This window comes from Epargyreus clarus, unplaced genomic scaffold, assembly GCF_041222505.1.
Source record: "Epargyreus clarus isolate Ecla_fem2 unplaced genomic scaffold, WU_Ecla_fem_2.2 ptg000012l, whole genome shotgun sequence".
Lineage (NCBI taxonomy): Eukaryota > Metazoa > Arthropoda > Insecta > Lepidoptera > Hesperiidae > Epargyreus > Epargyreus clarus.
In genome coordinates this window covers 4,514,151-4,537,947 of record NW_027332220.1, presented here as the reverse complement: position 1 = coordinate 4,537,947, position 23,797 = coordinate 4,514,151, and the positions used below count along the sequence as shown (strand labels likewise).

General features: G+C 36.4%; 2 protein-coding genes across 2 annotated transcripts; one reads left to right on the top strand and one right to left on the bottom strand.

Annotated features, from left to right (window-relative positions):
• Positions 1–271: 271 nt before the first annotated feature.
• On the top strand, positions 272–5,564 carry Rab35 (RAS oncogene family member Rab35). The gene is made up of 4 exons (XM_073078193.1): positions 272–501; positions 597–896; positions 2,608–2,756; positions 3,643–5,564. Exons 1-4 carry the CDS (start codon positions 450–452, stop codon positions 3,742–3,744), a joined length of 603 nt encoding a protein of 200 aa, XP_072934294.1. The 5' UTR covers positions 272–449; the 3' UTR covers positions 3,745–5,564.
• Positions 5,565–8,082: 2,518 nt separating this feature from the next.
• On the bottom strand, positions 8,083–23,417 carry LOC140746165 (leucine-zipper-like transcriptional regulator 1). The gene is made up of 16 exons (XM_073078192.1): positions 23,211–23,417; positions 21,749–21,904; positions 20,919–21,090; positions 19,517–19,653; positions 17,345–17,459; positions 16,244–16,407; positions 15,258–15,428; positions 14,434–14,575; positions 13,759–13,922; positions 13,276–13,448; positions 12,976–13,171; positions 12,111–12,268; positions 11,579–11,763; positions 11,168–11,294; positions 10,647–10,804; positions 8,083–9,854 (listed from the first exon to the last, which is right to left on the bottom strand). Exons 1-16 carry the CDS (start codon positions 23,216–23,218, stop codon positions 9,663–9,665), a joined length of 2,418 nt encoding a protein of 805 aa, XP_072934293.1. The 5' UTR covers positions 23,219–23,417; the 3' UTR covers positions 8,083–9,662.
• Positions 23,418–23,797: the final 380 nt, after the last annotated feature.

The window sequence follows — 23,797 nt, the reverse complement described above, 5'->3', positions numbered from 1 at the left end:
CATAAAGACGTTCAAATAAATGTCTGCTTTGCATAGAGAAAATAATATATTATAGCAAGTTTACCTATGCATAAATTGTAGCAAAAAAATCAGTATAGTATAATAAATATTCAAGCAACTTTGTTATACTTATTTCTGTAGCTTATTGCATTTTTATAAGGTTATTTTTTAAGAAATATTATTTAGTTTATCAACAAAAATAATTTGAACAACAGGTTCGATTTACTATCTGTATTGGCATTACGAAAAGGATATAGCGAAACGACATTTTAAGAAAGGAAAAGACAGTAGACAGACAATAATGGCGGACGTTTTGTAAAGTGACGCAAGCGTAACGTTTTACGGCATGCGTTTGATTAATATTTCAATAGTAAAAGTTATCTATCAATTAATAACGTTATCAGTAAACACATGACCAATTAGCGAAATAGTTGAATTAATTATAAGCGATGGCGCGTGAGTTTGACCACCTCTTCAAACTGCTGATTATCGGTGACAGCGGTGAGTGGGCGAGGCCTATGTTCGCCAGTGATATTAGCGTTCCAACGTCTTCCCAGAAGTCCAAATCGGTAATGGGTGCAATGTTCGTGTTCTAGGTGTGGGGAAGAGCTGTCTTCTTCTGCGATTCGCCGACAATACGTTCTCCGGCAGTTACATTACAACAATTGGTGTCGATTTCAAAATAAGAACTTTAGAGATAAACGGTGCACGAGTGAAGCTTCAAATATGGGACACGGCGGGGCAGGAGAGGTTCAGAACGATCACGAGTACGTACTACAGAGGCACCCACGGGGTCATCGTGGTGTACGATGTGACCAACGGGGAGTCCTTTGCCAATGTCAAGAGATGGCTACATGAGATCGAGCATAACTGCGATGTTGTCAACAAAGTATTAGGTGAGTTGATATGTTACAACAACAAATCCAAAGTATGTTATCTGTCACTGGCATTATGGTATATCCTATCAAAAAGTACCAACTAAACATTGTTTGATAATATCTACATATAAACAAAAAATGTTTTAATAGATATTAATTTAATTGTTGTTACAGTCATCAAGTAACTCCTATAGGATACATCTTCTAAACTCATGACTCATTTACTGACATACCTAACCAAACATTAAACATTGTATCTTTCCTTATTGCTTTCCCTAAATCTCATTTTCTTATGTAATTACTTTGTTCTATTTATCAATTATTTATTTTTTTTGTGTACTGTCGTCATTATAATATAGAAGGAATTGTTTGAACAAATTCGGGCCAGGCAAATAGTATTCATATAGTTTTATACAAATAATTTTCCTTGTTTATAAAAAGATATTTTGTTGGAGTAAATGTAAATTCCCTATATTCCTATATGCCAATTATTACTTTATTTCTCATGCATTTAATATCTTAAAAATCAATTAAATATCTTAAAAAGTATAGTCAAAGCATTAAATTCTTTAATAGGTGACAAATTCTATTCATTTAGGGATAGAAATTGTGTAATCCATGACAGAACTAACAATATGTAGCAACAATATAGTATATATTTATATAGGGTACTGATTATCCCGAAAATATGTTAATAGTATAAAAATTTAAGTATAATTAAAATCATAAAGTATTCATAACTTCCCGAGGTATAAAAGTAAGTAAAAGTAAAACAATTATTATGTATATATGGATATATATTATCTCTAATCACTTACAGATAATATTTCTAATATATATGAAGGTGGTTCGTTGGATGACCTAGATGACCATGGGTAACAGTGCATACTAAATTTCAAGCTTACACATTTGCAGATTTCATTAGAAATAAAATCTCACCTTGAAATGAAACCTAAATTTAACAGGAATAAGTAAAAAAACATTTGTAAATGGTGTGTAGCTGTAAAAATGTTTAAGAGATAACAATTACTGTAAAATAATGTAATTAATTATCAGTTGATTATGATGACTCAACAGTCCGCAGATGTGATGGTTTATTAATAGTACAAAACTCTGCTCACTTGCTCCCCATCTACAACATACACAGTTATTATATAGTGCAGCTTAATACCAGTTGCATGCATAATTATATTTTTGAAAATGGTTAAAATTAATGTAATCATGTTAAAAGTAAAGTAAAGATGCCTTATATTTGTTTATTATTTTATACACTGATCATTATGTGTTGTGTGTCTTGCAATAGTCTAAGAACAAGATTTTACTTGTATCTATTTGTAAAGAAAAGATAATTTAAAATAAATGACCATATAAACACTGCCATAAATATAATTGTAACTAGAAAGGCACTAAAAAGTCACTAAGAAGCCCCTATGTGTGTAAGGCTTTTAGCCTTTCCATTGACATTTATGATTGTATGTTCTGAAAAGATAATCTCTAAGATTATTTCAAATAAATGACCATATCAACACTGCCATAAATATAATTGTCACTAGAAAGGCAGTACTAAGTACTAGGAAGTACTAGAACTAAGAAGTCCCTTTGTGTGATAGACTAGCCTTTCCATTGACATTGTGTTTGTATGTTCAATTAACAATTTATTCAACTGTTAGTTGCAGGCATAATGCCTGTCTAATTAAGTCTAAACTAATTCACAATGTAAATGTTCCAGTTGGTAACAAGAATGACTGTCCGTCAAGAAAGGTGGTGGTTACAGAGGATGCCCAGAGATTTGCCAGTCAAATGAACATACCACTGTTTGAGACGAGTGCAAAAGAAAACATTAATGTTGAAGAAATGTTTCTTACTATAACGAAAATGGTAAGTGTTTATGACCTTTGACCAATGATCTATGTATATCCAACGATAATACGTATAGACCCAAGGTTATCTGACATGCCCTGTTATCCAAACAAATTAAAAAGTAAAGACATAATTAATTAAAGTGTGTTTGACCACCATTACAATTATTATGTGATGGAATGACATAGGTATGTGTTGACAGATCCATGCAACATTTTACTGGGACAATAATTCAATAATGTCTATCTCAAAAAGTCTAAAAATAATATAAGGGGTGTATTTACAATCCAATCACAGGATACTCCTTTTTAAAAACTTCCAGACTTCAAAAAGTTGGTTATAGTAACGAAGTATATACAGGAACTTGTTAAATTAACACATTCTTGTAAGAAGAAGTTGATCGTCAGATTACCATGGGTCTATTTATTTATATATTTATATCATTAGTACATAGATACCAGAGTATAGAATCAATTTGGGGGAGCTGTAGTCAAGTTGTTAACGAATTCTTTTCTTATGGACGAAAGTGATTCACATTCACATTATATGTTGGTTTAGTGCCAAAAAAGAAATTGACAAAATTTGAATTCACTGTGTTGTGCTCTAGAAGTATTAATAACTATGTCAATCACATTTTTGCCAACTATGCCAAGATAGACATCAGACTCATTGTGCCATCACCTAGAACTGCACAACTATCTGTCTGCTGGATCACTTAAAAAGCCTCAAAACCAACTTTAATTTAGTTAATTTCACTGACCGCTGCAAATATTTAAAAGGCAGTCTAGTAGTCGTTTTTAACATGTTTTTTTTGTGTTCTTATATTGTTGAGATACAAATTGTATAAGTCTAGGGTTGCCATATATTTCTGACATTTCACTTAATTTTCTTGTCTTCCCTACAGGTACTAAGATCAAAACTGGAAATGAAAGAGAGACAAAATGTCACAGCCAATGATACAGTAAATTTAAAGAAGAATCACAAAATCAAGAAGAGATGTTGCTAGTGACACCTAACAAGGGCACCAAGCCAGGGATGTCGCTTATACAATGCTCAAATGTTGAGAGACATGTTGCACAACCCTAGCAGGACACTACAGTACCTCGGCCATGTAAAGTTTACCAATGAAAAAGATACTTTGTTAGTTGTCGCTGTAAGGTATAAAATAAAAATATATGTATTTTGACACCAATATATTAAGAACTTTTTTTAGTTTAATGAATTTGTAGTGCAGTTTTGTACCTCGAGACAGTATACAAATGGATCTCTAGCGTCATTGAGTGTGCTTTCAGAATCCTTTATCTGATGGCGTGACAAACTTTTCGTTGGGTGACTGTACATATGATATCACCCCGTCTACATCATGCTGGGGTGAACATTCTCACGTAACGAGCATGAACATTATTATGGAATTATTGACTCCAAAAATTAAATTAGGATATTATTATGAATGCATAGTTAATGCGTATGATTGTACTCTTATTATCAAAAATTTTATGTGATGGAGTGTTGTGTATGATATGGGAAATGTTGCATAGATATAAATGTATACCACTAATTTAAAATTATTTTAATTTTAACCCAATATTGTTCATTTATTTGGAATGTTCATTTGAACGATGCCTATTAATTTGTCTGTTTCATCACACTAAACAATGTTTAATCCAACAATAGTATTAAAACTTGACTTTGTATTGTAAAGAGTGAAGTATTATATTTTATAATTTAAAAATTTGGTTTTAATATTATAAAATAATATGTTATGATGTACTCAGGGTGTGTAGTCTCATCTTTTTATTACTTTTAGTTTAAAATTGACTCCAGTGTGTAATTTATAAAGTGAGATCATATTTATATTTTTTTAATAATTATTGGCAAAGTATACAATTATAGAAGAAATGTGTATTTGTGTAACCAAAATTCCAGATTTATCAATTGGAACCCTAATGGGCCTTTAGGGTAATGGCCTTGTTTATGGAACCCATGATTATTATATAAATATTTTATATTTAATACAAAGAGAACTATTAAAATGGTACAGTGATATAATTGGTAAAACATGGATTCACATTATATTTATGTGTGTATGTTGTACAAATTCTAGTGAATTTAGTACATGTTAGTAGTATATATTTTGTTTTTAATTCCCTTATTGTAAACACGAAAAAATAATAATGAAATGCAAATTATTTAATGTCACACAATATAGAAAATACTTTCTAAAAACAAAAATGTGATGTATAGTACGGAATCCCATCACAAGACATTGTAAATAATAATAGTTATTGTCGTTATCGAATGGTATATTAGAAACCTTTTAGATATATCTAGAATGGGTACTTCTAATGTGAAATTGTCATAGCTGGAGTGGTGTAATAAAAATTTTGTATATCATTCCAACAATTTTGTACAATGTAGCAGGCTGACTGTGGCATTGCATTTTGGTAGCCTTTTTTGTATTGCCATAGACTAGGAAAAATAAAATAAATCTTTTTATACACAATTTATATGTCGCATCGTAAGACTACCATGAAAATCATTTAGCCGTAGTACTTTCTTTGCATAAAAATAGAGACTGAACAATTTTATTATACAAAATAACCCGTCTCCTTTAGAAGTAATGCATATAAAGAAATATGTTGAACAAGTCTCCTCGTGGTCTGCATGCGTGTTTTCGTGTAATTATTTTACAAACTATGGTCAGCCTAAATAGTACATAGCATTTTGCTTTGTTTGTCTTGTTTCTGTACTCATTTATTTTAAGGAATATTGTTCATACCAGCATTTTAAAAAATGTAAATAGATGATATATTTTGCCCAAATAAATCAGCTGTTTTTATTACTTCCTCTGTTTACACCAATGCCGTTAGAAGATGGGGCAAGGAGGTGCAATTGCAACCTTTCAGATTATCATTTATTTTTGTCATAATAAAAAAATATTTCAAAAAACGTATTATTTAATAATTAAAATTCAATATGAGGAAAAGCATTATTTGCGCGCGTTTTACTTTTATAATGACGTCATCATTTAAGACCAATGTTGACTACTCCGGTGGATTCTCCTAAGTTTGCAGGGAAAACCTACGAAATTTAATCCCTTTAAATGCAACAACGAAGTTATGATAAGGGGAAAAACGCTAAAACCTTTGTTGTAGTACAGTACTGCGTGCTTTGCCAAAATTTAGTAGTGCACTCTGTGCTTATTGATTTGAGATTTTTTAGGAGTTTATTGCTTTTTTGTGATAAAAAAAAAGTCGACTTGTCCTACCTGAGGTCAACAAAAGTTGCGTTGTTAATACACCCATTAAGTATCAGCAGATAATCAGATAGCGTCAGATATTTACATCAGACTATTCCAAAATCCGGTCAACGAGGATATCCTGAAGTATATAAATTCCCTACTTATCTTTAGCTGAGGTCGTAGTTTAGATTGATAGGATGTGCCATGATGGTGATTCCAGTATTTAAACCTTTACATAAATTACGTTACTTATTACACTCACAAAGTATAACTTTATTAGTGAGTAGACTGAGTTCTAAACTAAATAACTAGCCTCTATACCGGTGACTGTTAAGAATTTTTATGCAATATGGCAAAAAATATGAAACATGCAACACTGTTAGTAAATGTCAATGTTATGTCAATTTAATTATTCTGATTTCTGTCAAATGTGAACGTCATTGTGGATTTTTCCCGACGAGGTTACGAGTGTTATTTGGGGTTGATTTGTTAAAATCCTATCAAAATGTCCTTGTGGTCTACGTTAAATCGGTCCGTTTTTAAACGAACCTCCACTTTCTTCATGGTGGTTGCCGGAGGCACTTTCTTCTTCGAGAGGACCTTCGATTTGGCAGCTGATACGCTTTTCGAGAGCATAAACAAGGGAGTGAGTATGGGGTTATGTAATTTGACTTGTTAGGTTACTTTAATTATTATTTTAGAACCTTACATTACGTTCGAAGGTACAGGAATACAGTATTTTTAATACTGTAAGAACTTAACCAATACATTAATGGTCCAGATTTTGTTATGGCCTCCAATGACCGAATGAGAAACAATATAAATTTCTGATGAAAATGTCTATGAATCAAGATCTAAATAAATAGGCTTATATAAACTTATTCGCTTTTAATTTCTTAGGAAACGAAAATATTAACTTAGTTTTTAGTCATAGAGTAGAAGAGAGAAGTAGTAAATGAGTATGTTATCCATATTACTATATATTTATGGCCTCTGCCACCCATGGACATCTGTAATGAACTCCAGATAGGATTTAAATGTTTGTCTGAAGCAGACCACAGGTGGATTGTTACATCGGAGTAATTAGTTGGAAAACCTGGTAATGGTTCTTTCCTGTCTGATAGGTATCCCATGCCCAACAATGGGACAATTAATTAATAATGGTGAGATAATTTATGTTAAAATACTTATGAATTCTTTTTCCATATTGTAGAGAATAATTATTTTGAGGGTATAGTCCGTGTAAAACTGCTAGTCTGCTCTGAATATAGAAATGAATCATATATCCATAGCAAATTGTATGACTACACCTGCTCGCAACAACTTCAGAGCGGACTAGCAGTTTGGTGTGGACTATATGTAATGTCTCATTAATTGGGACACCCTACAGTGCAAATGGTTTGACAGATTTTTGACAAATGAGTTGTTGCACACCTCTAAACTATAGCAGTGACAAAAGGCTATAATTTTTAAGCTGTTCATTTTTTGTTTCTTATAATAATTATTTAATTTCAGAAACTCTGGAAGGATATCAAGCACAAGTATGAATAATTTGGGAAAAATGAAACATCTTCACCGTGAATATGATGTTATAATTTATTAGTTTAATGTTAACAAAGTAATTAAATTATCTTTAATTTAAAACATTATGTAGTTTTATTCTATTTTTAGTACAATAACTTTTATGAATAGTATCATATAATTATGCAATATATGACTAGATATCTTTTTAATCTTATTAAAATGCTATATTACTATAAGACTGATAATAATACATCACATTATAACAAAGTGCATTATTAAAATACTTAATAGTGTAACAATAACAAATCAGAAAATATTTGAGACAAATGAAATTTACATATACATATTTTATAACATACAAAATATAAAGCATATCTGAAGTAATTGGACATTGTAACATAAGTCACACATTAAATAACCATATTCTATTACTAAATTTCCATGTCTGAAAAATTAACAGGATATTTTTGGCATACAATTACTTATCTAACTTTATAAGGCAAATAGATCAAATATAACAGTGAAAACTATTTTATATCAAAAAATTTAATTATTCCACCATAATTAGCAGCATAATCATACTATTAACAACTAGTACTTTGATCAAGTTCATGAGAAGTAGACTTAAGATGATTCCATAATAATATAGTTAATCTGATGACCTTCATAAATCACCTGAATTTAGCAATTTACTGCATTTAATTCATAAGGAAAGATACTAGCATTGTATTATGTTAGTTTTACTCCAGCCAAATATATTGAATTTTTTGTTGTATATGTTCAGCTATTTCTAACATCCTAGTTTCTAACGCGGTATTTAGGCATGTATAAATTAAACCAACCTACTGAGTTAATTTCAAACTACAAAAAAATAAGCCCAGAACTCCAATAGAAAGGATGATTTAGTATTTTTACTATTTATTGTTGTTTTTGTTATATATTTCTTAGAGCATCCATTTATGTTGATTATATTGTATACTATAATTAATTATTATTAGGGACTTTATAGTTATTAGTGTTACACAAACTACAGTTTATCCTAAAATTACAGATTTCATTGAATATTTGCGTCACAAGATTTATGTATGACGATAAAGTTCTGTCACATAGAAAATTACTTTTAAGCCTTCTACATGAGGAATGAATGTGAGTAACAAACAATTATTTATTCACTCAGGCAAATAATTAATAGTTAAAGCCAAAAAGATTTCATTGTGAGGTCCGTAACTACATACATTATAACCTCTGCACATAAGATAAGTATAATTGGTGTTCACTGTGTTCGAATTTACGTTAATAGGGGGAATGCATACATGTAAAACACCATTTATAATATAATTATTGTGCGTATTATTCATATTCAAAGTTACCAAATAGAATCTTGATGCAGATATAAATTAAAGCCTTCGTGTGCGCTAAGAGGATATAATTATATAGACATTATTTCCATCCTGTGCAGTTTGACTCAATCAGGATACAGGCTCTCAAATATAGTCCTACGAGTGCGTTGTCTAATGCGTTTCAAAGATTAACGCTGTTTGTCCACTGCAACCGTCACCGAGCCGATAACGATAATTAATGACGGCGCCGAAGTAGCGTACATACATTTACTGTAGCAGCTTGTCCACCGCACGCCCGTCACCCGAGCACCGTCATCCCGTCCGCCGATATTTCGAGTAGATCGGCGTGGCCGCTAGATAAAACACGTTGGAACTTGTCCATACACTGTCGTCACACGCCGATATCGATAGAACAATATGAACCGCCGATCTCGGTCGCAGTGGACAAACTATCGCCGTCACGACTTATTTAAATCGGCCCAAAATAAATCTCGTTCTCGGTATCGGCTCGGTGACGGTGCAGTAGACAAACAGCCTATGAGTCTACTTGGTGACTTCATCTATGACTACTTTTGTGCGTTAACAAATTAAAGCCACATATTAATAACATTTGTACCTACATTTATTAATCAACACCACAATCAACTGCGTAGTACCTCTGTGTCCACACTATTCCTTTTGTCGTGGGCGCTATAAACACACACATAACCCAGCCTTCGTATCCAAGCAGGACTTAAGAGAGTCACCCTTGCGGCACATGCACCCGGCACCCACGGCACTGATCCACTATAAGTCGTCGACGTCACTGTTCATTGAATACTAGGACTTGAATGACTTGTGACGTAGGTACTCCGGGTCGTCGGAGAGGGTGTCGGCGGAGGAGGAGGAGGGGAGGGAGCGCGGCTGCGAGGGCGGGAGGGGCGTGTCGCACTGCGCCTCCTCCGCCAACGCCGTCACGATGTCCACTAGCAGCGGCTGCGCCAAGTTCTTGATTGCGTCTTGACGTGCCACCTGTTTCAAAAAAGTAAATGGCTGTGAAACACATTACTTAAAGGAACACCTTACGGCTCTAGCAGCCACGCTATTTAGCATTCACATTTTTTTTTTTTTTTTTATAATATAAGAATAGCAGACGAGCATGCAGTCCACCTGATGTGGCTACTGCCGCCCATGGACATCTGTAATCAACCCCAGATAGGATTAGATATTCCTACCTGAGGTCGGCCACAGATGCGCCGCTACCCCTGAGGACTAAGCTGGAACGCCTCGGAAAAGTCTGTCTCCCTTACCACACCCTTCAAACCGGAACACAGCAGCGCCTAACACTGCTGTTATTAGGTAGAAATAGGTGTGGCGGTGGTGCCGCCGGAGTCGAACCACAAAGGGTTCTACCACACATACATCATCATGTATCGCCGCATGCGGTGATGCATCGCTGCATTGCGGCGATTGCATCACCTTTTAGCGTTACTGCGTTTCGTCGCCGTAAAACACTTTTGCCGATATTAATACGGCGAAAATGCATGTTTTAGTAACTCTATTAACCCCACATTATGTTTTTCATATTTACTTGTTGCATCGAGCGTCCACAAGTAGCTACAATCGGATCCCCACATATCCGAATGTACCGTTTGATTTCTGCAACTACCATTCGCACAGCAGCTAAATTATTTATCGCCGATGCTAAAATTAGCATCTACTGGGTCCCTTATAACTGAGCAGCAATATAATCCATTGGAGCTAATCCATCAATATTAAATTTCCATTGAACGTAGGTGAGTATTGTGGCGACAGTATACCGACCAGGCTGAAGTGGTGCACGATCATCTTTAACGCATACTCCTTGATGTCGGCGGTGCGCATGCGGTCCGCCGCCTGCAGGATGGCGAGCACGTTGTCCGGCGACACGTTGCTCTGCAGGTTGTGCTTGCAGAACACCTGCAAGCGGTTGTTCGTGAACCCTGCGGGGGGTTTGATTATTTTGTGTGTAAACATGTATGTAGCCCACGTGATGTTAACTGCCACCTGTCTTTAATTGAAATGCAATACGAGTTCGTAGTGGTTTAATACTGTAAGTCATAGTTAAATATAATATAATTATCAGAATGATTTTTTAGGAGAAATTCAAACAAATACATAAAGCAGTTATTCAGTCAATTGCTTAGTTCTGGAGGTCTTGCTATGCCATTAAATTCATTTTAGATTTAGATATAGTAATAATTTAAAGTCTAAATATTGATAAAAAGATAATTTTTTTTTTTTTATCTTTCATTTTCAATTGTCTTTATTGAATAGACTCAATGCATAAATTATTAAATACATACCATAATATATCGGCGCTTGGAACAGATACAACGAGTCCTCAGTAGGCATGTTGGTATCGCCATAGTAGATGTACCTCAGCAAGGAGTCGAACGCCTCTTCCGACGGCACCGTGTCGCAGATTTGAATCTATGGAAATCAATAAAAATTATAAAAATGAGCTGCCTATATATATTTTTTTTACATAGCTATTATGAACACGCACAATATGTCTTATTTTAGCAACGTGCCCTACAAATAATATGCAAATTATGCTCATGATGTACTCTTGGAGCGAGGCGAATATGGCCCCCAACTAGACGAATACTTCCAGTATCAATTGGATCTCATTGGCCGCGGGCCGCGGCGCGCCGCCCCCGGGCACACGTCCCGCTCCGGCCGCGGCCGGCGGGGCACTGGCGGGGGACACTCACGTTGACGATGTTGTCCTGCGGCGAGAAGGAGCGGAACATGGCCTCGAAGTAGGAGGCGCGCGCGGCGAGCACGGAGCGGTGCGCGGGCCGCGGCGCGCTGCCCACGCGCAGCTGCACGTCCGCCAGCTCGGCGGCGCCGCCGCCCGCCGACATGAACACGCACATGTCCTGCTCCAGCGTCGTACCTGACACGTGGGAAACGACACGCGGTTAGTTTAAAATTTGAGAATGTGCGCCGAAGCTGAGAATGAGCGTCTAAAGCCCGCCCAACATTCTCGCGAGAATCTCGCGAGAACGCGAGAAAAGCACGACAAAAGAGAATGTGGAGCCTATACAAAACGGATTTTTCTCGCGTTCTCACGAGATTCTTGCGAGATTGTCGGTAAAATGTGGAGCGAGCTTAGGACTTAGGCGTGGAATACACTGATATTTGAGATTGAATGTTTCAAATTTCATCAATGTTTAACTCACTCAATATTTAACTGAGGTTTAATTTGACATTATTATTTTAAAAAATCATTTTTATAATTACCTATTATCTCATCATCGCAGTCCATGTTATTTTGGGTCGAGGCCTTCTGCGGAGGAACCTGATTTCGTCGTATCACCTCCACCATCAATTTCTGTTCCAGCACTTCAAATTCTTTCGACATTACGATCTGTGTGAAGTTGTAGTCCTTTACCACGAACCTACAACAAATTAATTTAATTATGACGAGTCAGCATATTGTAATTAAAGCGAGTTTTAATTGTTACGCCCGCCGCGGCACTTTCAGCGTCAGGAAGACTAGCTTGTGACGTCACAACGACACGTGCAGAAGTTGGCACGTAGAACGCGCAGTGACGTCACACCTCACCTGAGACAGTACTCCTTGATGCACTGCAGGCCGGCGTAGTGCGCGGCGTGCAGCGCCTGCAGCACGTTGCTGAGGCAGAGGTTGGCGCGCAGTGACGTCACACCTCACCTGAGACAGTACTCCTTGATGCACTGCAGGCCGGCGTAGTGCGCGGCGTGCAGCGCCTGCAGCACGTTGCTGAGGCAGAGGTTGGCGCGCAGTGACGTCACACCTCACCTGAGACAGTACTCCTTGATGCACTGCAGGCCGGCGTAGTGCGCGGCGTGCAGCGCCTGCAGCACGTTGCTGAGGCAGAGGTTGGCGCGCAGTGACGTCACACCTCACCTGAGACAGTACTCCTTGATGCACTGCAGGCCGGCGTAGTGCGCGGCGTGCAGCGCCTGCAGCACGTTGCTGAGGCAGAGGTTGGCGCGCAGTGACGTCACACCTCACCTGAGACAGTACTCCTTGATGCACTGCAGGCCGGCGTAGTGCGCGGCGTGCAGCGCCTGCAGCACGTTGCTGAGGCAGAGGTTGGCGCGCAGTGACGTCACACCTCACCTGAGACAGTACTCCTTGATGCACTGCAGGCCGGCGTAGTGCGCGGCGTGCAGCGCCTGCAGCACGTTGCTGAGGCAGAGGTTGGCGCGCAGATAACGTGCGCATAGTCCACGCAGCCGAGGAACCTTCAGCGTCAGCGCCAGTCGCAGCACCTCCATCACCAGCAGGATCGTCGCCGGTGACCCAGGGTCATCATCTGGCGCGACCACGGAAGGAGACGGGAAAACAAAATTTTGATTAAAACAAATTACATAGGACATAAAATTGTAAATAGAATGAATGAACGAATCAGTTGCTTACCTTTCTCAGTTGGATCAATTCGGTCGGTGTAAATATAGTTCAACACCATGTTGAAAGCTTCCGGAGTGGCCTCGGGCAGCGTGATCGTCAGCTGCGGCTTCGACTTGTACGACCATGGCACTAGTTCCACTTCCCCTTCAGCAATCTGGGCGGCTAGGTCGACTCGCGCTTTGCTTAAATTTTAAAAAGGTACCACTAATTATTTAATCTTTTTTATTTCAAAGTCATTGAAATACGGGATTCTTTGGTTAAATTAGGTCTTTTTAATTTCTAATTATTTTATTATATAGATAGAGATAGTTATACTGCTAGTATCTTGAGTAAACTTCCTCGGGGCAGCGATTTTGCTCATTCATTCTATTTATATAATTTTAGTAGTTTTAGTTAAACTAACTACTTATTAATGAACTACTAAATTTTAAACATAAAGATAGTTAACATAAAGTTTAACTTTACATTACCTAAAATAAAACAATAACTCACTTAATCTTCAACCGGAGGTACTGCGACCTGGCCGCCAGCATGGCCTGGTGGGCGAGCACGGTGGTCTTCTCGGGGCCCACCAAGATGGTCACATCGCAGAACTGCTGAGACTTCAGGATCCGCCCGAAGTCGTCGTGTAACGTGCAGCGGGGGTAGTTCGATAACTGGACAAGCATTAAATTGATATGACCTAATTTGTTACAAGTGAACATGAGGCCGAAATATGGCGGATAATTACCCAATGTTCACCTATGTTTTAAACCTATGTTCCACAATAAAGTTATTTGATTTGATTTGAACAGTTGTGGAATTTTCACTTGAAACTTCAATCAACATCACTGGATTTTATATATTTTTACCATAATTAGTATTTTGAGAGACTAGATTTACAATATAAACGATCACTGCAATCTACATATAACTTAAAATATACAGTTTTAAAAATGTTTGTATATCATTCTAATAAAATGTTTACATGTAGATTAAATTTAAAATTGAATATTATTACAATTATTATTTGTCTGGTAAAAGAAAATCTGCAGGCTTTATGTATAAATTATACACTGGTCTTACGTCCTATTTGTTAATCACTAGTGTGAGATATATATATGAATGAATTCGATGCTATTTAATATTTATGCTACTATGCTACGTATACTTATATTTCTACAGTACCTGGAATCTATACAGGTCGCCGCTCCGCACATTGTTGTCGACAGTGCCACCGAATATATACATGGCGTCGCCAACCACCGCGCCCGCGTGGAACAGCCGACCCAGGGGGATCTGCGAGTCCGCCGCGGGCAAGATCACTGACCTGGAGAATTAAATTAAAAATTAGACTAATTATAGAAATTAAGACTATTATAATTTAGACCAAATTAAAAGCTCTGTTTGAATCGATCTCCTTTATGAACAAATGAATGGTTATGCCAGAGTCACTTTTTTTATAAGAAATGTGTCGTCCTGTTTTAAAGTATTGGAACATATTTCTCATTTGTTTAGTAGTCTCGTTGCCAAAAAACCAGCTAGGTCATTAGGCATCATGATTTGGCCATATAACCTCACATGTTGACTTTGCCTTATTGATGAAGGAATCACGTGACCGCACAGGACCATGACTCATGAGAATTGCGTATTCAGATCGTAATGCTTGTGATATAAAGAGGTAAAGTTTGTAACTTTTTTGTTTATTTGTGTTTGTTTGTAAGGGCTAATCTTCAAAAATAATGAACCGATTGTGAAAATTCTTTCACAAACAGAAAGCTTTACTATTCAGGTGTGCTATAGGCTATATATTATTATGATTGAATAAAAGGCGGGCGGAGCCGCTGATACCGCTACAGCAAATATAAAGGCATTACATTCAAATCAGCGGAACATCTAAACCCTATGAATGAGTGAATGAAACATTACCTGACAAAACCACCTCGTGAGTCAGTTTTTCTTTAATGATTAATGACTGAATGAATGAATAAACGACAATACGCATAACTCACCACATCTGCGTATCCAGATCGAAGCAGTGTAAGTCTGAAGGCAGCGTGTTGTCGGCGGCGCCACCGAACACGTACAGATGCCGGCCGTGCGGCACCATCACGTGGCCGTACCGCCGCGCGGGCGCCGGGCCCGCACTGCGCAGCAAGTGCTCCGTGCATACTCGACTCCAACTAGAAAGACAGATGTATACAAATTACTAACTAAGTGTATTGTGTCATATTTTATTGTTAATGCCTGATGGTAGCGAAGGGGGCCACTACCTGTTATCAGTTTTACATAGAATAAGACTCTACCTGAAATCGATCACAGTTATGTAGTCACTCCTGAGGACTAAGATGGTAGTCTAACTTGTAAGCTAGTTGGCATCCACACCCAGAAAGGTGTGGTGTCCGGTAGAAACCGGAACAAAAGACGCTAGAAATAGATGTGTTTTTTTTTATAATATAAGAGTAGCAGACGAGCATGCAGTCCACCTGATGGTAAGTGGCTACTGCCGCCCATGGATATCTGTAATCAACCCTAGATAGGATTAGATATTCCTACCTGAGGTCGGCCACAGATGCGCCGCTACCCCTGAGGACTACGCTGGAACGCCTCGGAAAAGTCTGTCTCCCTTACCACACCCTTCAAACCGGAACACAGCAGTGCCTAACACTGCTGTTATTAGGTAGAAATAGGTGTGGCGGTGGTGCCGCCGGAGTCGAACCACAAAGGGTTCTACCACCTTCACAAATGTTTTGGTGCCTCCCCATTTGAACCATACGGGTTCAATCATCTTTTAAATGCCAAGTGTTATGTGTCGATGTTATACATTCATTGTTAATATTGAATCTATTCAAGGTTTACCTACCAAAGATCGAAATTTGACAATGTCTACTATGAAAAAAATGTCTAAAATCGATAGACAAAACATAAGATAGATCGATTATTAATAAACGGCGATAGGTAATCCTTGCACGTAAAACAAATCTCATCAGTCACTCACGTGTGCGTCTCGAAATCGAATTGGAAGAGCGCATTGGTGATCTTAGCTCCACTCTGGCCGCTGAACACGTACATCTTGCCGCGCGCGACCGCCACGGGGAAGTTGCAGCACGTGGGCGGGCACTGGCCCTTCTGCGCCACGCACTCCCACTGGTGCTCCTCCCCCTGCAGCAGTGGTAACGCGCGAAAAAGGTATGTGTGTCTATTAAGTGAAAATGAAAATAGCTCAAGACTGAAAAGAAAAAAAAATTGAAAAAAAAAACAAAAAAAAGCAGTTCAATAATTTTGTACATAACATAATATCAATGTATAAATTGATATAATATTATAACAAAACATACATGCACATGTTGAAACATAAGGACAACAAAAAATAACAAAGATTTTTTTCTGTCATATAAGTCAGACAGGATAGTACAAATAAATAATAATAAAAAATAGACACGAGATGATATATAGGATGCTCTAAGTTTCTACCTATTAGAAGAGTTCCATGTTCAGCAGTTAGACATAAAACCTGTTAAATACATATAGTCCGATTCATAATTAGGTGTCCAAAATGTAAACAAAGGTGTTGACCTATCAAGAAAATATGTTTCAAATGAAAGATTCTTATTTTTGACAAAATTAAATGAATACAATGATAATAAAATAATAATCTAAATAAATTAAAATCAATTCACATTTTCCAACATTTATATTAATTAAATTTTATTTCATACAGTAATAATAATAAAAAACAAGATTTATGTTCGAAAATTAAATTGTGATAATGGTAACACAATCGGGATCCAAAACATTTATTGTGCCGCCATTTTTAAGTTTCGTAGTTGATATTATTCATTTTCGTGATCGTGGTCCAACTCGAATGTTTTCTAGTATTCATTGCGCGTTTTTTTTAATTGTGTGCAGTTATTAAGTTATTGTTTTTTGTTGAGTTTGTGAAAGTTTTCGTTTCTTGTTAATTTTTAAGGGGTTTGCAATACCTGTAATCGTATTTTGACAATGACATTTCTTTGTTTACATTTTGGACACCTAATTATGAATCAGACTATAGATATATAATAACTTACATTTACTTGAATATTCTATGTATACCTACCACTAAGTTAATAGTCCACATATCGTTCAACCGCGCGTTACCATCATACCCGGCGAATATCCACAACTTGTCGTCGTACACCGCTGCACCATGCGCTGATCTCGGCACTGGTTCCCTGGATAATTAGACAGACTCTAGATAACTATATTCCGCGCCAAACTTCAAGTCCGCTCTGAAGTGAATGCGCGCAGATGTCAGTCAGAGAGCCAATGCGGTCGAACACAACTACAAGCGAATACTCCGTATCAGGGTTGTTGCTGATGCAGGTTTTTACTAGATCAGCGGATGCTGATGCTGATGCTGATTTTTTCAGATTAATATCAGCTGATGCTGATATTTAAAAATACTAAATATAAATATATTTTATACTGAGGTGTTTGTACGTCCCTTACGAGAATAGTCTTACAGTTCTTTTCGAAGCTGGTAGAACCCTTTGTGGTTCGACTCCGGCGGCACCACCGCCACACCTATTTCTACCTAATAACAGCAGTGTTAGGCGCTGCTGTGTTCCGGTTTGAAGGGTGTGGTAAGGGAGATAGACTTTTCCGAGGCGTTCCAGCTTAGTCCTCAGGGGTAGCGGCGCATCTGTGGCCGACCTCAGGTAGGAATATCTAATCCTATCTGGGGTTGATTACAGATGTCCATGGGCGGCAGTAGCCACTTACCATCAGGTGGACTGCATGCTCGTCTGCTACTCTCATATTATAAAAAAAAAAAGTCTTTTTTAACCAACTTCACAAAATGAGGCGGTTTCTCAATTCTACCGTATATATGTCTTTTTTATGTTTGTTCGCGGATAACTTCGTCGTTTATGAACGGAATTGGATGATTTTTATTTTGTTGGAAAAAAAGATATTTCCAAAGTAGTTCCATTATAAGAAAATAAGCGTCTGATGATGGCAGACAAGAGAAATCGAGGGGAACTTTCAAAAATTGTAAGGGCGACTAGTGCATTTGTAAGATTTTTAGTATGTCATCACTAAAAAAGGGTGAAAAAAAAATTAATTAAAAAATACAATCGACTTCCATGTCACAAAGCAAAAATCAACTGAAACAAATTTTGGCTCAGCACATATCTCCGAAGCCGGCGCTCATATTGAACACGCTGTTTACGCCGTTATTCAACGGCATATTTAGCACTGACTTCAGAACGAAACCAACACCCACTTTAGCTACCCTCCACTCTGCAGTGACACAGAAGTCGGCATTTATTTCTTATTTTTTTTTACAAAAACTACACTGTGTCGTATCTTTGTTCAATAACGAAATATTTGGTCATATTGTACTTTTCACTGGATGTGGCATTATGAATTGAATACATAATTCTGTTATTGATTGATTGAACTATTATCGAAAGTTATTGATGTCTGACCAAATTACGTTGTCAATACAATCGAATGATTGTTTGATGACAACTTGTGTTTATAAACTTCTGTGATTGGCTAAAACTCCACGTGATTTAAACTCGGTCCCGCCTTCAACGAACACGTTACAATTTCAATATCAGCATTAAATATCAGCATCTTTTGTTGCGGATGCGGATGCTGATATGTAAAAGAAAGCTGATAATCAGCGGATGCTGATGCTGATATTCGCAACAACCCTACTCCGTATCAACGTAAGGGCACACTAATGGAGCTATGTACCCGCGGGTGAGAGCGGGCAGCGAGGATGCGGAGGGTCCCGTGTTACCTTCGTCCCGCTAATGTCTACAATTTGCTATTGCGACGCGACTCGTTACTGTATTTGGGGCGGACTAGCAGTATGGCGCGGACTCTACCATTATGCAGTCTTTGAAAACATTTTAGAGAATTCTCAGGTATGTATGTATGTTACATAAGTATTAGGAATATCTCATGATGACCAATAATAATTAGTCATCATTCGACATTTTTAATATAATAAGACTCCGAAAATTTGAATTGAAAGAAGTAAGTTCATGATCTAAATGCGCATCGCGAGCTTTTAAGTAATATATATTCCACAGACATGTATTTGTTTTTACAGGTCTGTGGTATATTCCTATAGAAAATATACAGTCACCTATATAAGTATATATAATATAATAAGTATTGAGTATGTGTAAATATTCTATCATTTGTTAAAAAACCCATAATGCATGTTATAATTAATAATACCACCAAGTCAACAATATTCTCACAGGATACTCACTGCCCAGTAAACCTCCACTGCACCCACTGTGCGCTTTGGAACTTGTATTCGAACAGATCATTCTTGTTAGTCAGGTTCGAATTCGCTAGAATGTCTCCGGTATACCCACCAAACACGAACATCGATGATCTGTGCACCTAGAATTGAAGAAATAAAAATTTTCACAATGTCAAAAATTTCTCATTTTTTAATTATTGATCTTATAACTTTCAGATCCCAAAATTGAGTTATGGTTAAGATTAGACAATGAAATAAAAAAAAAACGAAATTGACCTCTTGATCAAAAACGTTTTTTGAAAAAAGGTTGTGTTGATCCATCTATTGCCTGCATTCTGATTTAAAGATTTTGGTAAAATCCTGTATATCTCATTGTTGTGTAGTCATAAAAATCAGGAAACCTGTTATTTACTTTAAGTAGATCACCTGTTCTATTTGAAGCTTAGACCTAATTACTAATAATATCAGTATAAACAATGCTTGTTTCTAACTTTTTTTTATAGTATAAGAGTAGCAGACAAGCATACAATCCGCCTGATGATATGTGGCTACTGCCGCCGATAGAGTCATTAACCCCAGATAAGACTAATGTTATCTTAGCTACTTAGGAAGCTAACTTCCTATCTGAGGTCGGCGACAGATGCGCCACCACCCTTGAATACTAAGCTGTAATGCCTCGACAAAGTATTCTTTTGAATGAACCACCCTTCAAATCAGAACAGCAATGCTGCTATTATTAGACAGAAATAGATTTCTCGGTGGTGACGCCGTAGTCGAACTACAAAGGGTTCTACGACTTTTAAACTTAAAAAGAAGATAGTTTTAGTGTTCCGTACCTAAAGGGTAAAAACGGAACCCTATTACTAAGAATCCGCAGTCTGTCCGTCCGTTTAGGGCTCTATCTCCTGAACCGTAATAGATAGATACTTGACATTTTTACAGAGTATGTATAAAGGTTGCCGCTTTAACAACAAATACTAAAAATAAAAAGAAGTTGAACATAAATGGGGGTCGCCATACAAGAAACCGCTATTTCTCCGACGTTTTTCGCTTTATCTATTGAACCGTAATTCTAAATTTCACAATGCATATACTTCTGTGGCTGCTATAATAACAAATACTAAAAATAATATACTTATAGTTTAAAAACTAAAAAACCACGCACCACCATGGGATAAAATTATTATAATCGTGTATTGTCATCTGCTCTTGATAATTGTTCTAAATTTTAAATTAATCGAACCGTTCAAAGTGGGTAAAAATCGAGTTCAAAGATTCTGTAACATACATACATATAACTCAAGCTAATAAAAGCGTGGTAATAAAAAAAATATGAAAATATTGGTCGTACGAAACCCTCCGTGTGCGAGTTCGCACATACACTTGGCCAATTATTATGACTTACTACAGCGGAATGATGGTATCGCGGCGCGGGAGGTGTCCCCATGCATCCGGTCTTCGTCCATGACTTCTCCCGGATGTCGAACCTGATCAGATCGTTCAGCATCGACTTGCCGTTGTCACCGCCGAACACGTATATCGCGTCTTTGTACGCCACTGCCGTGTGCTTGCTTCGCCTGTAACAAAAGTTCGTCGGAAATACATAAACGGTAAATCTATTATCGGTTATTTTAAGTGGAAACTTATGAAAACAGACATTTCCACTTTCATTTGGGTCATTATGCCGCTTCTTGGAAGTCTTGGCAGTATTCCATAAGTGTTCCAGATTTTTAATAACTTATATTTGTGTTTCATAAATTATTGCCTTTAAAATAATAATACTAATGCCTGAGGCTTGTATTTTTTAAAGTAATGTACCTTTTACAAATCCCTTGCAAAGGAAAGTTTAGTTCACAGTGACAATTTTGAAGGTGGTAGAACCCTTTATGGTTCGACTCCGGCGGCACCACCGCCACACCTATTCCTACCTAATAACAGCAGTAATAGGCGCTGCTGTGTTCCGTTTTGAAGGGTGTGGTAAGGGAGACAGACTTTTCCGAGGCGTTCCAGCTTAGTCCTCAGAGGTAGCGGCGCATCTGTGGCCGACCTCAGGTAGGAATATCTAATCCTATCTGGGGTTGATTACAGATGTCCATAGGCGGCAGTAGCCACTTACCATCAGGTGGACTGCATGCTCGTCTGCTACTCCTATATTATAAAAAAAAAAAAAAAATCATGAGTATTTATTATAAATGTCCATAAGCAACTATTTTATCTCCTGGAAACTAATACTACCTTGCTCCGACAAACTCGTAGCACTCGGACATGCGCTTCCATTTGTGCACGGTTTCAAACGGCCCAAACTCCATCCTTAGGCTGATGTCTAACTCATTGGGATTGCGAAGCTGATCATTGATCAACATCTCCCGGTTCTGCATTAATGCTGATTTCCTGAAATACATATATTGATATATAAATTATTAAATAAAATTCTTTTATGTCCAATCAATTATAGTAAAAGTCACTTATATATGATTTTAGACTAAAATTATCGCAGAATTGAGACATTTTATTATGTAACGGGTACTCATGATATGCAGTTTTTAATTCCATACAACTGGGTTGAAATGTCGGTAATAAAGAAATTAAAAACCGCAAATCGTTAAAGCCGTTACAAAGAAAAAAGTCACTTAGTAGTTTAAAAAAATATATAACTTTTCCTAGACTTATAACTCTGCAATAAGACTCCCTATGCTGTGGATGCTAAGACAACTACACATATATTTAAATGCATTGTCAATCACACATACATGTATGGTAAAGCTAAAGCTGTGGTGACTTATAACTAAGTATTTAAAAAATATTATGAGTCTCCATTACTGTTATATTGTGTGATGTCATCAATGTAAAAATAACTGTACACTGAAGGTAAATATCCATCTTATGACCATTATCCTAATAATAAATTCTAACATGTAAAGTTAAAGTAATGCTTATTTAAAATAATACTTTTTTTTAAATATTTCAGCATAATGATAAAGCATACATGCTACCTAATGGAAAGTAGTCAAAGTCTCCTATGGATATTTGCAACACCAGAGGATTTGCCATTGCATCACCAGATTTAAAACTATATAGTAATTATAACAAAGCTTATTATAATATTTCTTTGTTTATATTTAAAAGGATTGGTTTACAACTAGGAAGTATAAAAAACAAAGTATTGTAAAAAAGAAAAAATAAAACATGATAATAATACTGCTATTACTGTGGCTATTAATCCAACTACAAGGAGAATAAATTATAATTATCTTTGAAATAACAATGTATAATTTAGCTACAAGAAAACTAAGAATTCATGAAGTGACTGGAGTAATAAGTGCAGCTCTGAAAATAATGTGTAAAAGGTTTATTCAAAAGTAAATAAAGAAATAATAACATAATCAATAAATTAGTTCAGTCAACTAAAGTGTTCAGTGTAGAGTCAAAGGTGTGAACTTGAATTGGGCTAAGGAGATACATGTCAAAATCTTAATTTTTATTACAAACTACAATGTAATAGTGTGGTAAAATGTGTATAATATGTATTTATTAATTAAATATGTGCGAAAAGATAATAACTAAGATAAACTGAAATGGTTCTAATAATAATAATATACGGTACTAAAAGCAAACTATGTTAACGTTCCAGATAGTTTTAACCAAAGAATCACCAAAATAAATTAAAAATAGGTCGGAGAAAAAAATTTATGTCTACCTGGTCATTGACTCCCACAGAAAATTTCGGCAATTTGTAAACTCTTACAATAATCTGCATGCTAAATAATTGAAGTTCAGATACACTTTTTTACCTGGACCTGATTAAAATGAAGATACAGTACACTTAAGAAATTATGAAACATCAATAAATTAAAATAAACAGCTTCTAAGAAGTTAAGAAAACCTTTTTGACAAACTGCTGGTGGCGAATTGACAGCTAATTGACATTGACAGTTATTGTTCACAATAAAATCAATATTTACGTTCCATTTCGATAACTAAATGAACCAAATCGATTAAAATAAAGGTTTGATAAACTATAGTTTATGTTTATTTTGATCAGCAGGACTTTAAATAAAAATACCTTAAACATTAATGTATCTTAATGCGTCGGCCATCTTTTACAATATTAGAAATTTGAATGCCGCTACTAATCAATTTATAATAACTTTTATAACTATGTCTTAAATGCCTACAATCTATCTAACATAATGTAATTTAATAATGTTAACACTTGTAATTTGTGTAAAATGTAAATTTTAAATCTGCAGGACCTACAAAGTTGTTAACGTTTGAAACATTTTT